The sequence below is a fragment of the Netta rufina genome, assembly GCF_964035555.1.
Source record: "Netta rufina genome assembly, chromosome: 24".
Taxonomy (NCBI): domain Eukaryota; kingdom Metazoa; phylum Chordata; class Aves; order Anseriformes; family Anatidae; genus Netta; species Netta rufina.
The window spans coordinates 683,092-699,136 of record NC_140148.1 but is presented as its reverse complement, the minus strand read 5'-3'; the positions used below and the strand labels follow the sequence as shown (position 1 = coordinate 699,136).

Below are 16,045 nucleotides of genomic sequence, written 5' to 3'. Positions count from 1 at the left end.
CTCCGTACCCGTGTGCCACCAGCTTCAAAAGCAGGAATGTCTTTGCTCCTCTCCCCCACAGAAAGGGCCCTTTCAGTTCTGTAATTCACAAGGCTAAGATGATTGCATTAATCGTAGTTGGAAAGGGATTTACTTGCCTGTGCGAGTTCTGCACTTCTGAGCTGGGTGGCTGCTGTGTGAGTGCTGCTGGATGCTCCTCGGAAGGCAGCGAGGTGCTCCAGAGAGCCACTCGGCCTTGGCATCTGTAGGTTTACTGCTCGGCTACCATAACTTGCTCTAGATGCAAATTAACGCAACTTTTTTTTTCTCATTGCATTTAGGAATTCTTAAAAAAAAAAAAAAAAAAAAAAAAACTAGGACAGGACTGAAGTAATTTTGACTTTTTAGAGTAAAATGCTGCTAACGCACGTGCTTGTTACGATGTTATGTTAAGGGAAGAGTTCTGAGGCTGAGGGTAGCAAGACTTTAATGACCTCCCTCGTCTTGTGAGCGGCTCTGCAGAGTAATCACAGAAGGACCAAGGCTGGAAGGGACCCCAGAGGTCACCTGGTTGTGGCTGGAGGTGCCTTTCGGTGCTCCTCGCCCTCGCAGGGAGGCTGGTGTTGGCTGAGGCCGTTCAAAATCCTGTTTCTCGTGTCCTAAAACTGTTTTTTCCATCAGGTCGTTTCCTGATCTGATAACTGATGAAAATACAAAGCTGTACAGCATCTTTGAGTCGCGTTTGGCAGAGTTCTGAAAACCTCTTCATTGTTTCGTGCTTTGAGAATAACAGCTTAGGTGAGACCGCAATGCTGGCTCCTGCCAGTGAGCTTCGTGTGTCCGCAGTGGGAAGGGTAACGTGGAGGTGAGCGGGGAAAGGAGCTGTGTAGCACTAAGGCAAGAGTGATTTCATCTTTTGTAGCATGAATAATGGTCAAATAATTGGCCTTTGTAGCTCGTCTCCTGTTTCGAATGATCTTGCGTTGGAAAACTTTCAGGAGGAGCTTAGGCTGTGGTCTCCCGTTGGGTGAGATTTTCCTTGCAAGAAGTGAGTGCTGAGCATGAAGATGGATGTGCAGGGGCTGGGAAGCAGGGGTTGACAGTTTGGGGTCTGCTGGCTTATTGCGAGGCAGCCCTGCCTCTGGTACCTGCCTGGAGCTTCGTGGGAAGTGACACGCTCACGGTTTTGAGACTGGTGCCTGCATTCCAGGTACTGATCTTAGCTCATCTGCTGCTCTTAAGCGTGGCAGCCTGATGGCAAAACTGCTTCCATCGTGGCCATTTGTAGGTTGGCATTTATGACCTTTTCCTTCTTGAACACCAAATTGCCTTGATTGGCCTCCTCTTGCTGAGGAGCGGGTTTCTGACGTTGCGGAGCAAGGTGAAGCAGGGGATGGTTCCTGTCTGTGCAGTTTCATCGGTGCTTACACCTCATGCAGCGAGGGGCTGCTTTGCCTCCTAAATACGGTGGCGTTCATGAAAAACGCTGCGTGAACAGAATATCTGCCTTCCAGAAAATAATTTTCCCAGAAATGTAGGAGTGGTTGCAAGGTTCACTCGCAGTAAAACACGTTCATTCATCTTCCTGCAGCACGCGGTGTGCCTAAGACCAGACTGCAGGTTCTCACGAGATAAAATGGTCATAGGAGAGGTATGCTGGGCGGTTCAGGGTTTTGTTTTGGTTTTGCTCTTACAGGTGTGTCTGTGCTTCATCATTTTTGTGGATCAGAGGGAGGAGGCTCTTACGCTAGGGCCTGTGTGCCAATGTGAAAACTTTCTTTTCCCTGCAATCGAATTATGAGAGGCTCAGAAGTGTGCCGTACAGTACATGGTCACTGTTCATATCTCTGTTGAATTTTGCCCTATGTCTTTCAGAGCTGGAGGGTGACCATTTTTCCAGCTACTGACTCACTCACTGAGTCCCTTTAAATGTTTTCTAGCACGTTGTGCTCCTTTGTACAACTGGCTCGGTGTTTGTAGGAGGTAGGGAAAGTCTAAGAATAGGTAATTGCCTTTCTAAGGAGCCTCTGAATTTGTCTCTGCTTAAATGTAAACTTCTTATTTTGCAGGCACAGTCTATGCTGAAAATTCTTCTGTCCTCAGAAGAGTTCATTTGTTACAGATCAAGCCTATTGTTAAATCCAGTATTGTCTGCAGTTTGGACGACTACTGATGCATCGTGAATTCTTAATCCAGGGAGATTTGGATTCGTAGATTGAATAAAGGTCTCTACAAGTACATTTGTAAAAAAAGATTTTCTCATCCTGATTTTCTGTGTTTTGGAAGACCTCCTTGAAAACCCCCAAACCTCCGTGTTGTGATGAAAGCCACCGGGCACCGACCTTTGGTCTGGGAGGTGTTGCAATCCTGTGCTTGCACGCACCCGAACGGAGCAGACAGCTCAGAGGCTCTGCTGGAAGTGTCCAGCCCCAGCCCCTTCAGCTGTCAGTGTGCTGGTTCCTGCCTGCTGGGTACGTCGTACCCTTGCTGTAGGATCACACCGAGGTCCTTAGGTGTAGGATCACACCGAGGTCCTTAGGTAAAGTTTTGGTTTTATGACCCCAAAGAGGCAACGTGGAGAAAATGAGCGGGGCTGTGTGCTGGCGGCGCGGCTTGGGAAGGTTCCCCATGCTCAGCAAAATCCTCAGTGCCGTGCCTGGTGTGTGCCGTGCAGACACTGCCGTTAGGAATGGGCCGTAAACATTTGCTTTAGAAGTAGAGTTGGGGACTGAGGTTATGGAGAAGCTCCCCAAGAAGCCTCCCCTCCTGCTGACCGCCCTCAGGAGGGTCAGCTTTCCATGGGGGACCCGGTGCTGGCAGGTGGGTGAACAGACTGGGGTTCAGACGGGCCGTGCTTCTGATGTGGGCTCTCCTGCAGGGTTACACCATCGGGTTTGTTAAGCCTCTCGTCGCTGGCCAGGTTGGGATCTGTTTTTGTGTACACAATGACTAAGGAACCTGCAGCGAGCCCGGGCAGAGCCGCTTGGGGCCGAGTACCCGCCTCTGCTGGCTCATCCCGCGTGGACACGGCTCCTCTGTGGCGGGGGGAGATGTGTTCCTTTCGGCTGTGACACTTCGCAGGTTATTATTTTGGCTTCGCTGGTAACAAATGTGTTGATGCCGAGGTGCTGGAAGGGTGAGCAGACGTCCTCTGGCCCTGCAGGACGGGGAGCACCCGGGGCCTGTGTCCCTCGCAGGCCGTCGGGCTCAGCGGTGGGACATGGGCAGACGGGGTGACAGCACGGGTGTTAATGCGGCAGTTTTGGGTCATAACAGCGAAAAAAAGAAAGGGACACGAGTCTGTATGCTCTAAGGAAAGACCCAGCTGGGCAGGGAGCAGGTTCTTTGTGGCATGTTCAGTAATTGTGCCCTGGCCCAGCAGGATTGCCAGCATCATCCAGCGTGGTGCTTCGGGTGGCTTCAACCCTAAGTTTCTGACTAATTCCTAGTTTTGTTCCCAAATATTTTGCCCCTTTGTAATTAATTAATTTTTAATTTGAATGCCTCTGCATTCAAGCCCTCGCATCCAAACAGAAAGCTGGCACGCCGAGGCAGTTTATTACTACGCTGGGAGCTGGCCACTTGTTAAATAAAGCAAAGAGTGTGTAGCCAAGAGCTGGCAGAAGGAAGGCTTTCAGGAAAATGTAAAGGCGAATTTCTTGGCAGATGTTTTTAACCTAAAAAGTTCCTATAGTGTCAGCAGCCTGGAACGCAGTGCTGTAGGTTGTTTCTTCTGGTCTCTGGAAGATGTAGCTGTGTGTTCAAAAGCATTCCACTTGCACTACGGTCTCCCGAAGGTCGTCGCTAAAAGGCAGCCTACAGCTCTCTATCTATTTTTGTTGGTCTTGGATTCCCAGGCACGTACAAGGGCCCCATTGTCAGGCTTACATACCAATTTTTAACAGGCAGTCCATTCCCTTAAATAATTTACCGTATTGATAAGTAGGTCTGGATGGCTGGAACACGATTCGAGTGCGCATGTTCCGGGAAGAATGAGAGCACTCAGTGGAAAATCCTCTTCTTTTTTGCCAGTCTGAAGCCCTACCTTTTATTTCCTACACTTGGCGATGTAGGGGTTGGAGACTAAACGGAGGCTGGGCCTGCCTACCCGAGGGAGCGCAGCGGTGGAGGGCGCACCGTTTCTTCCTGATGCTGATACAATTTCTCTTACAGGTGAAGCATGCCACCAACCAAATTGTGATGAACTGTGCTGACATTGACATTATTACAGCTTCCTATGCGCCAGAGGGAGATGAAGGTAGGATTGTTGTTTGATTTTTTTTTTTGCTGGTGTTTTTACATGTTGTTCCGTTCCATTTTTGGTGTGAAGCATTGTTACCAACAGTTGTTAACTTCAACTGCGAAATACGTAAAAGTTGGGACTACCAACCTACCTCTAAAGCACAGAATGAGGTGCCAAGCCTTCGACCTTTTCTCATCCTACCATTTGCATTATGCTTCAAGAAGTTACTCCACGCTTCCATGGAGTCTGTTGTGCTCTCGCGCCTGTGCCTCACAGGCAAAAGGATGACTATTTTGATGTTATTCATTTGTATAGCAGATACTGTGTAAAAATATGATCTGTACCTGTGGACATTGCAACATTGAGAAAATCTGCACCAAGGGCTTGGATAAAAATGTATCAGTAGTGGCTTGCAGTGGGAAACACTCATTGTGGAGGGTCTGAAAAAGTACAGAAAACACTTAATTGACATTTAGCAGCATTTCCCTAGCATATGGCAGCATGGAAAAGGTGTTTGTGTGTAGGAGACACTGCCTGGGTACAGTTCGGTGAAAGACTGGAAGTTTCTGGAAAAACAAAAGCAGCAGCGCCTATTTGTAACACTTTCGGTAGTTGATGTCATCAGCAATTACGTGTAGAGGAGATTTATCAGGCACAAAAGAAGTTTCAGCAATTAAAGCATGAAAAGATTAAGATCTGGAAAATCAGCTCTTCGAAAGCGAGCGACGCGCTGGCGGTGTGCAGAGTCGTCTTGTGGTGTGGAGCCTCCGCTGCTTCGAGCCTCGCAGCTCTGTGGTCCGTGGGGCACAGCCGTGTGTTAAATTCTTCAGACAACAAAAGGCTCTGCAGTTTCCTTTCCATCAGGTGTCACGAAGCAGCGTTAAACCATGGCTGTGAGCTGAAGGCATGGCCGTGGTGACAGGTAGGAGGAAGGTGTTCCTCTGGGTAGGTGAAACGTCTCCAGCACGGTGATTCCAGAGCTGGGGAGAGGGGCTGTGCTTCTCTCAACGCCCAGAGAAGCTGCAGCTTAGCTCTCTGCATTCGGTAGGGACCGTTTGGATCTTGTTGCAGTGCTCACTGTCCTGTGGCTGATGGGTTTTTACCTGCCAAACAAAACATCTGCAGTGAGTCTTTGCATTTAAATCACTCCAACTTTCTTTTAACGTAGCATCACAGAAACAGGGGGGCTCCCTAGGAGCTGTGAGCAGCTGAGCTGTGCTCCAGCAGCTGGGGACCCCCGTCCAAAGGGAGCGGCGTTGTGCTGGGGGGCAGAGCTGGCAGCAGGAGCCTCGCCAGGAGGTTTGGGCAGCGCAGGAGCAGGGTGCTGGCTGCCCCGAGTGTGCCCCAGCCGTACCCCTGCTGCTCCCAGCTGCTGGCAGCGCTCTGTGGGCACTCCTGGAGCTGTTTCTTGCACTGCATAAAGAGGAGATAACGAGAGAGGTGGTAACAGCTGAGCGTGTCTGCAGTCTGGTCCAGCTGCCACTCTGCCGCAGGCCCAGATCACCTTTTAATTTTTTATTTTATCCCCGAGAAAATGAAAATAAATGGGAAGAAGTGCCTAGGAGTAATCTCTTTCTGCTCGAGTCAAGGGAAGTTAACACACACACACCCTCTCTATTTTATTATCTTTCTGTTTTCAGAGCTGATTTTCCTCTCCTGCAGGGTCTGTTTTTATGTTCTTTAACAGCGATACGCTCTCCTTGTAACTTTGAAGTATTAATAGCAGAGCTTAAGGCAGACTTTTTTTTTTTTGCCCTTAAACTGAGTAAACTGGAAATAAATTTCTGTGGCCTCGGCTCCTTCGTTCTGATTTTCAGATAGGCTTGAATACGGCGCTGGGCACGGAGGAATACGAGCACAGCACCCTGGCAGTGGTAAAGGCACAGATCTCAACCTGCTGGAACATCGATGGTTGGGGTGTAGTGCTGCAGGTTTTCCATAATTACACTCTGGCTTCATGGGGTTAAAACATATCTTTCAATTTGGAAAGCTGCCAACTAGTATAATGGCTTTGGAAGTAAAATTGCATGAAGTTGGCAGACTGTTCGCTGGCACCTGTTGATACAGATCGAGTCAGCCTTACTAATGCTCCTATTGTGCACAGCTTTTGGATGGTAATTTTATAACTGGTCTCAAAAACAGAATACGAAATGTAGTCCAGTGAGGCAGCAGAAATCAGCCAGATCAGTTGGATTTGGTTACTCAGGTGCTGTTTCATATTGCCTGTATAGAATATTTGAAAGCGAGTTAATGTTGCTGAGGCTTCCTCCTTAAAGCTCTGGTGGGAAGTTGTTGCCCGGTTTGCTTCTGCACCTCAGTGGGGAAGAGAAGACAGTCGGTCAGCTCGCTTCTTTCAACGTGGTTATGTTCTGACAAGCAGCCGTGTGAAGGAGACGTTGTTCACCAGACACCCGCCCTTCGTTGCTGGAGCTGATCTCTTGACTTTCATGCAGAATGGTTTATTCTGCTAATGATTCTTGGTAGTTTGGAGTGCACTGGTTTGTGCAGCTCCTAACTGGAGCTGTGGGCCGTGCTTTCCTTCTCTTCCTAGCCATTCTTCTGGAGACGAATACAGCAGAGGGTAGAGCTTGGTCTTTGGAATTTTAATGTAGATTTGCCAGGAAATCAGGTTATTTCCCAAAACTTGACAGGAAGCTGAGGAACAATTGCTGAAGATTTAAAGTCAAAGTGAAAATTTTTTGCTACGTGATCCAAGGTTGAATGTTAGTGAAGAATAAACCAAGAGATTGATCATGCAGTACTTTGGAATGGAAAAACTCCCTGTTTTGTTACAAAACTGAGCGCACTGATGGTCACTGAAGGATGTGCGTTTGCCGTTTGTGCCAGTTATGTTGTAATGGAACAAAGCCACTCAAGGAGATGGAGTTTTCTTCTGCTGAAGTTAAGTTTGGCTTCTCCCGCTAGTCATAACAAGCAATTATTTTTGTTTTTCAAGAAGCTAGCTTTCAGCATTTGTAGGCAAATGTTTACAGTGCAGTCCTAGCGGCTAGGTGCAGGCGTGCTGTCCTGCCTTAGTCCAAATGGCTGACTTTGCTCGCTGGGTGAAGAAGCAAAAGGGCACACCCGAGCAGGCTGCTTCTAAAGTTAAATTTTAAGGGACAGAGTTTCATCCCTACTGGACGTTATGCAGTTTGAGCTCCCCATGAATCTCCATCAAGGAGCTGTGGAACTGTGGTGGAGTCGTGAGCAGTGTATTGCGTTGTCTTTGCTCAGCTTGGATAATTTTTCAGATGCTGGGAGATCTGAAGCAGTTCCTTAAATTCAGAGATGCTTACGGAGTAGTAATTGGCAATTTTGTATAGAAGACTACAAGCAACTGTAATCTTGTTTTTTAGCAGAAATAATCGTGTGAACTTCGATTTGTACTTCATCTTTTAGAAGGTTTTAAGGCCAGAACCTGTTTTATTTTGTTTTCTTCATAGGATTGCAGGGACGTGCCTGGATGCTAGTGCTTAAAGCGGTGTGCTTACACCAGAGCCTCACCTGACTTTTTCAGATGACAACCACAGATCACTAGTGCTTATCATGAGCTAAGCAGTGTGGCCCAAGTGTATCTAAGCAATGCATCCCCGTGGCCTGGGCTCACTGCTGTCCCACCCCAGTGTGAGGTGCTCCAAAACGGTGCTGCTGCAGGAGGGGGCGACGAGGCTCGTCCTTCTGTTGGCATTCACCTTCCTTCTGCAGAACAGCCACGTGGGTGAGGAGTCTGCTCTGCCTGAAAACTCTACAAGGAGGAAGGGAAAAAGGAAAAAAAGGCAGCCTGGAGACAGATCACCTTCCTGGTCACAGTGATTGCATGCAGCTGGGGCCAGGTGGGGACTGTGAGGCTGCTGTCCCTGCCTGCAGCAGACTGGGTTTGTGAAGCCAGTTGTGACACCTTTCTTTGCTGTAGAAAAGCCTGTTTTCATCCTTCCTTCTGGAGAGGAGCTTGATGTGACACAGAAATTTTAATGGTAGGTTATTTAAAGACGTCTGGGCTGCGCTGGCAGAGTTTGGGAATATCAGATAGGTGAGAATATTGCTGGCTCCTGTGAAGGATTTTACAACCACTAGTTTGAGACCTGCGAAAAGATGTGACAGCACTTGAGAGCGTTCTCAGGAACGGCATCGGCATAGCTCAGCGCTAATGCAGAAGGATGGCATATGACGTGTCAGCGTGCAGATGCTTTAAGCTGAAGTGTTTAATTTGCAGGTAGAGTAGGCAAAGAGAGCACGCGGCGCAGTCACAGCAGCTCAGCTGATGAGTGCAGGTTCATTAAGCCAACATGCCTTCGATTACCAGTGACGGGGGGGCAACAAACCTGCCTGTGTAGGGCAACATTTCTTACAGGCAGCTGGACTTCTGATATTTATAATTCCATCATTTCCATTCGGCTTTGTCTTTGCTTTGTAATACATGTACGTTTGACTTTGGTTAAAACCTTTGGCTTGGATCCACGTTTATGGGTATGTAATGCAGAAATTGGGATCATTAATTGATGTATCCGTCTAGTTACCATGCGATTTCAGGAAGTACTTTGTAGGACTGTAATTCGTTTAAAATGCTGTTGTAAAATTTGATACGTAGTGCCCTGAGTTAGGGAGAGCTGCTGGGTCTGCTCTTTATTCATTTTTTCCAAAAGCATCGAGCACCAGCAGCTTTTTATTTTCTCATGCGACTTGGTCCAGACTGTGCACTAATGTGCTAGTGATTAACTTGCAACCTTGCAGTGCCAAACTCTCCGGAGTTAGCCGGCTGCCAAAATTGTGTTGTTCTCTTCAGGAGCTTTTGTATTCACCAGTGGTAGGAATTCAGACGGCCTTTTACTGCAATTACATCTTTGTTAGAAGCAGTTCTCTCCAACTACAGAAAGTATCGCTGATGGTTTTCTATGGTTCTTTCGCTGTGGATTAAATTAGCGCTGAATAGTTGGTATATCTTTGAACCTTTCATTTATATTCTGCTGTTTTAGAGCACGGCATCTCCCAGGAAATGGTTGCTTCCAGCCCGTTGGAGCTGTAACTTTTTTAGTCGTCGTTCGACCTTCGAGCAGCTGGGATCTAGCATTATGAAATGAGGGGGGGAACGTTTTGGGGTTGCTGTAAGTACTTGGAGGGGAGTGTTTCCTCCTCCTTGCACTGGGCTGTCTCAGGAGGTTCTCAGGCTTGCTGGCGTTTTGATGGCCGAGGCACGTATTCAGTGTAAATGATCTATCCCATCCCACTTAGAGCTGATGTAAACCTTACAACTTCTCAGTACAGACTGTTAGTCTAGAGTTCTTCTCAATCCTATAAAGATATTTTTCACTTGAACTTGTGTCTGTACTGTATGTTTGTAGAGCCAGAGCTGTTTTATTGCAAGTATTTGTATTAAACACCGTAGAAAGGTGCATTGCTGTGTCCGATATTGCCCAGCTCATTAGTCCAAGATGCTGATGGGTGGCAGAAAGTGTTGCTCTTCCTACTAATCTTTTGATTCTGGTTTGTGTCCTTAAAGGCAGCTAGTCATGGCAGTGGTTAAGTATCAGGTGTGATGAAGATAGCAGGACTTGCACAGCAAGGCCCCTCTGCAGCTGTTTTAGGTTTTTGGTTGAAGGAGCCTGGTTGTACATCGCTTGGGATGCAGTGGTGGCACTTGGTGAGTTAGGAAGGTGGCAGCAGCACGAGGTATTCTCTCTTGGCTCTGCTAACTCTGCGCTGCAGGACAGTTCGATTCCCGTATAATGATTCCCTCCCCCAGCTACCCAGCTTGGCCTCATAGTTCAGATGTTTGCATCTACAAATAGATCCAAATGCTGTGTAAATGCCATACTGCTTAATATTTCAGTTGATTTTGGATGCCCTTGCTGAATGGTATACAAACTCCAAGGTAGGTCCGTGGTTCTGAAGACAATTTTTAAGTAGAATCAACACTGAGTTTCTCTTAGTGGTTAAAACCAAACGAAAACACCTTGCTGTGACTGTTGGTGTGCTTCTCAAACTGAGATCCACAAATTACTTAAATCAGGAGCATCCTCTTCAGAATAATTAGCAAGAATCCTGCTGCAGGGCTGTAGTAGCTGTTTTCAGCTTTCTTGGTGTCGTGCAGGATACTGCTCTTACTGCAATCGGGCAGCACAAATTTCAGCACTCACGCAGCAGCAGACATCCCTCTGCCAGGTAGGAGGCAGTGTTTGGAAGGCAGGATGTGCCTCGGAGGTGGTGGTTTGAGGCTGTGGCTTTGTGCTCTGAAGTAAAAGTGCTAAATTTAGTTGTCTGAAGCAAGGTAACGTGAGGTGCAGCTCCAGCACTGGGTGGCATTTCTTTGGCTGCTTGAAATTATCATTCTAGATTATTCAAAATCTTCATTGATTTGGCCACTAACTGCAGCGTGTTGTTGGGTGCAGCTGATTGGGTTCGTTTTAATGCTCAGGAGTCACAAAAACACCACTGGGTCTCATTTCAAACCAAGTCTGTTTCTCTGTTTCAGAGGTACACGCCACAGGGTTCAACTATCAAAATGAGGATGAGAAGGTTACCCTCTCCTTTCCCAGTACCCTTCAGAAAGGTAAGAGGTATTTAGGTGCTCTGGCCTTTGACCACATATTTAAGGAGTTGCACCCTGAGAAGCTGGAGCCGTAGCTCTGCCCTCCCTTCAGTCACTGCCTGGGAGCACGGTGCTCCCTCGGGACTCTGCCCACTGTAAAGTCAGCAGGAGGCTGAAAGAGGGGCGCTCTTAAATGAAATGTCGGTCGTAAAAGTAGATTGAAGATCGTTCTGAAAGTTTTTCAAAGTTGGGCTTCCCTTTTCTAGTAGAAATAATGTATTTCAAGTAAGTGGCATAAAAAATTGCTGTACTTCTGTCTGTCTAGAACAGAAGTTTTGCTTATAGCTGACTACTCAGTGCATGGATAGCACCGGAATGGGCAGTGCAGGTTAGCTCCTGACATAGGAAATCTTTCCTGCAAGGTTCCTTGGATATTAAAATCATTAATGGTTAGTGGTGGTGCTTGCTTCTAACACCTGAAGTGACTCTATTTACCGGCTCCTGGGCGCTAGGCTCACGAGCTATTTATGTCACCTACTGGTGATCTGTTCTCTTCTTACTGAGAAAGAGCTAATCTGAATTATCACAGCGTTCCTAGGCATGAATGCACTAAATCTTTTAAAAGTACTGGTTTTTGCTCTACAGAGTTTGTGGACTGAAACTTATCTCCTCAGTTTGAATAAAGCAGTTTTATTTAAAACTTTTCAAATACAAATGTAAAGATTCCGGGGTGATAAAACGTTAATGTTTCACTCTGTGTGATATTGGCATGCTGCCTTTCTGGTCAAGATCAGGTTTCCCCTTTTACTCTGAGACATCGAGGGCAGAATAAATCCTGAGACTAATTGACTTAGAAGCTTGAAGGCAGCCAGTGCTCCACTTTGGCCTCCGCAGTAGATTTCAGAGGATGCTATTACCACTTAGTAGCTATCCGATATTTTTTGCAAACTCTACTCAGAGGTAAGAGTTGCAGGATCAGACTTTTCAAATGGCTTAAGGTAGGTGTCTGGTTTGCTGTGTTGTATTTAGAGGATGAGAATGAGCACTGCAGGAACCTTACAGGAATTTGACCCCGTCGAGTGCCAAAACACCACCATGGGGCTGGCTTTGCCTGCATTGTTTGTGATGCTTAGCTCTGCTGGAGCTTATTTTTACGTAAGGAGGGTGAAAGGTTTGAGGGAAGCTGGCAAAAAAGTCATGGGTGGAGATGAGTTAAGGGATGTCTTACTTGAGAGGGGCAGTGGGCCAGCTGAGCAGCCTGGCCTGCAGGTCCAGACCAAATAAAAGTGCTGTTTGGCACGTGCAAATAACAATGTCCCATCTGTTTCTGTTTCAGGGACGGGAACGCTAAAGATAGACTTTGTAGGGGAGCTGAATGATAAAATGAAAGGTTTTTACCGAAGTAAATATACTACCCCTACTGGAGACACACGCTATGCTGCTGTCACTCAGTTTGAGGTACGGGCTATATTTTTGTTTTCAGAGAATGTCATTCTTAATATAGGATTTGTTCTTAAAAGCAGCAAAGGCCTCGTTTCCTAGCGTTAGCTCTACCCTCTGGGCAAACTTCAAAAATCGTTTTTTGCTTCCTGCTCTGAGTGTGGATGGTTAAAGCTAAAGGTATCCTTTACATTGTGCCTTGAAGGTCAGTACACTCCGGATCTGGCAACTTCCCCAGCCAGGGATCACGCTGATGTGTGATGCATTGTATATATAAAATAGATGTTTTCAAACATTGCATCTATTTATTTAGAAGTGGTCAAACACATCTCTATAACCTGCCTTTGTGAAATATATTAATTTTTAATGGAACATTCAGATTTAATCTCAGCATCTTAGTGACATCCATAAATATGAGCCAGATAATGCCTCAAACGTTATGTAAACCCTGGTCATAATGACAGAATTTTATACCGTGTTGTAATTTCATCTGCCTGGTTACATAAAAACTCAGAGTACTTACCTAATACCAATGGAACATTTTTTGGGTGCAGTATAGTGGTAGAATATAAATAGGTGGTCTTGTGTGCCCTGGCTGTGAACGCCTGGGTGCCCTCTCTGCTTTCACATGACTGAGCTTTGCTCCTGTCATGACTCTGCTAAATTTTACTCAGACTGTAGAATTCCATCAGAGCACAGAGAGCATTAAAAAAAAAAAAAAAAAAAGAAGAAGAAGAAAAAAAGGAAATAAGCTATCACAGTAGTAACAAAGTGCTCTAATGCAGGGGTCAAGGGGTAGCAGTGAGGACACTACACCAGTGACTAGCCATCAAGCATCCAACTTCTTGCCTGTAAAATATGCTGAATTCTTGTGTGTTCTTACTGCAACAGTATCTTGTGATTTATTTGGTTAATGTTCTTGTTTCCTTCAGGCTACTGATGCTCGCAGAGCCTTCCCTTGCTGGGATGAGCCTGCTATTAAGGCAACATTTGATATTTCATTGGTGGTTCCTAAAGACAGAGTAGCTTTGTCAAATATGGTAAGTTCTTAATGCAAACTGTATTTTAAATAAAGCTATAGTAAAGGCAGCTGACTGTTGGAAAGGTAATAATATATTTTGGGAATTAGGAATATAGTCTATCTCGCTAGCTATTACTAAGCAGCTCTAAATTGAGATAATTCTTAAAAAGATACTGTTATTTCAGATGCTAACACAAAATCGAAACACCATGCAAACCACAGCGGTGTGTTTCTTTTTAAAGTCTTAGCATGTCAGGCCACGTGCTGCTTGATTAAGAGTGACTGGAAAAAAAAATAAGCCTTTGCATGTTTATATAGCTGCTATAACTTGAGATAAATAAGCATGTTTTCTGCCCTAGAGAATTTCTGAGCAGAACTAGGGTAAAATGTGCAAGTAAAAGTGCTTCTGTCACAAATACAAGTGGGCATTTTCAGGCTGCTATTTTAAATATGGTACAAATATTTCTGGAAAGTGTTTCTGGAGAAGGGCAAATGAGTTATAAAGTAGATTTTTAAATATATATAATTTTTAAGTTCCAGTAACACTAACCTTCATAGTTACCTGTAAAGTCTAGCTTTGCCCACTGACCACGTGGTTACAGGTTTGTTTGGTATTTTAGTAAAAGTCTTGTGCCTTATTTGGAACTGGGTAATATCCTCCTTGGAGAACAGCAGCTGATAACTTGCGTGTTCAGCTGCCTTTCCAGTAATAGAATATAGTATGTGTGTGCTTATATATATGGATGTATAATAAAAGCACGCCCCCGTATATGATGGGGCTTTTCATAGCTAGGCGGGGACCTGTGGTATGATCTGTAATTTATAATCAGAGATCTTCCCTGTTAAATGTGTGGCTCTTAATGACACAATAGTTAGTTGGATGTGTTGCGTGGTGCAGTCTCGGTGCCACGAGCCTAACCTGATTCTCTCTTGTTGCAGAACGTCATTGACCGCAAGCCGTACCCGGACGATGAAAACCTGGTGGAGGTGAAGTTTGCTCGCACCCCTATAATGTCGACGTACCTGGTGGCGTTTGTGGTGGGCGAATACGACTTCGTAGAGACCAGGTCCCTGGATGGCGTCTTAGTGCGCGTTTACACTCCGGTTGGCAAAGCAGAACAAGGAAAGTTTGCATTAGAGGTAAATGTGCCCCGGGTGATTCCCTCACTGCTGTCGCGACCTCCAACAGGCTGCACGTGCCTCTGTCCTCTGCTCGGCCACGTAAATGTGCACAAAGCTTCTGGGGGTGTTTTTGCTTCAATAGATCCAGGAGACCGGCCCCGATGGTAAACGAAATGTTACCTGTGGACAAACTCGTGTCTTTAAAGACAAAAGTATGCGTTTTACTGGAGTTGTTTTGATTTGATAGTGTAGGCTTCCATCCGCAGACAAGGAGAAGTGCTGACGGTAGGCTGCAGCCTGGGAGGAGAAGGGAAGGGGAGTTTCCAAACCACCGTGCTCTGGAAGCCGGGAATTGAGCTTCTGGAGGAAAGCTTGTGTCTGCTGTTTTCTTAGGCTACTTTCAGCCGTAAAGAAATTTTCAAGTTACACCAATTGTTCCAAGTTCACGTAATATTTACTAAGTTTCTCCTCTTATCTCTTACAGGTTGCTGCTAAAACTCTGCCTTTTTATAAGGACTACTTCAATGTTCCTTACCCTCTTCCTAAAATTGATCTCATAGCTATTGCAGATTTTGCTGCTGGTAAAGTAACTCACTTTATTGATGAACTGTATTTTATTTGAATTATAAACATTTAGGAAGAGGTGTGTATCAATATCAATAAACCTTTGTATTTATTTTATAAAGGTGCCATGGAGAACTGGGGCCTTGTTACTTATAGGTATGCTGTTAAAATACTGTCTTTCCCCCTCTTTGTTCACTAATTCTTGGAAGTAACTGGATTAGTTTTAGGGAGCTGCTATCATCCCAAATAAGACTGAGTAAATACCTCCAGATCTTGCTTCAGTTTGGGTAATTTTGACTTCTGCAGCAGCGTGCATTATTATACAAATCTTAGGAAGGCAAGAGTGAGCTATGTGACTACTGTCCAAGGGTGTGAGGATTTTTAACTGTCTGGCAGCACTGCCTGTTCCACAAGAGAACTTCCTTGGCTGCTTTTTTTCCCCATAAAAGTTATGTACTTACTGACACAGCTGGAAGGGTTTCTTGCTTTATGTCGTAGGCAAGTTGGTAAATTTAGCAACCACATTATAACCATGTAAATCAAAAATACTAACTTGCCTTCCTTTTCAGTTTTTTTATGTTCATCTGATCAAGTTTTTGTACCTTTGCTCGATACTCTTACATTATCTGTGCTCATTGCTAGACTGATTTCCTTCATTTTGTGCAAGATTGGACTTGTAAGCTTTGAACTTAAATCTGAAATCAGTTGAATTTCTTCTGCTAAACTGTTGATTTGGCCTCAAAAAAAAATGTGATGGAAATTTGAACCTCGGTTTAAAATCAACTTCTTGTTGCAATTTGGATGAAACCTGATACTTTACTCCCTGTGGGGAAAAAAAAAATATTTGTCTTGAATGAGCAGAATTTTTGGAAGCCTTTCTTAATTTTGCTGTTAATTTTTCCCCCCCTTGTACTCGGCTTGGCACGCTTGCTTTATCCCTTTGGGGACAGAAGGTCGGCATAACCCGCAGGCACCGCCTGTGTTTTGAGGTGCCCGTTTTTCCCCTCTGAGTCTCAGCGGTCCAGAATCCTTTTTCTGGCTGACCCACCGTGTCCTGACCGCGACGGGGGTGTTAGTGCGAGGCCGTGTGCCCGACCTAGGGGCACGTGCGTGTGTGAGCTGCACGTGGAGAATCCCGTGCACGTGTGTA

At 45.7% G+C, this 16,045-nt stretch overlaps 1 protein-coding gene across 1 annotated transcript in view; it reads left to right on the top strand.

Moving 5' to 3' along the window:
* The window catches only part of NPEPPS (aminopeptidase puromycin sensitive), a 35,355-nt gene that overhangs the window by 4,101 nt on the left and 15,209 nt on the right, over positions 1-16,045 (top strand). Inside the window, exons 2-8 of the mRNA XM_084301267.1 lie at positions 4,153-4,237; positions 10,692-10,769; positions 12,085-12,206; positions 13,121-13,228; positions 14,149-14,349; positions 14,816-14,912; positions 15,018-15,051. Coding sequence (XP_084157393.1) covers positions 4,153-4,237; positions 10,692-10,769; positions 12,085-12,206; positions 13,121-13,228; positions 14,149-14,349; positions 14,816-14,912; positions 15,018-15,051 — 725 coding nt within the window. The remainder of the gene's footprint in view (positions 1-4,152; positions 4,238-10,691; positions 10,770-12,084; positions 12,207-13,120; positions 13,229-14,148; positions 14,350-14,815; positions 14,913-15,017; positions 15,052-16,045) is intronic.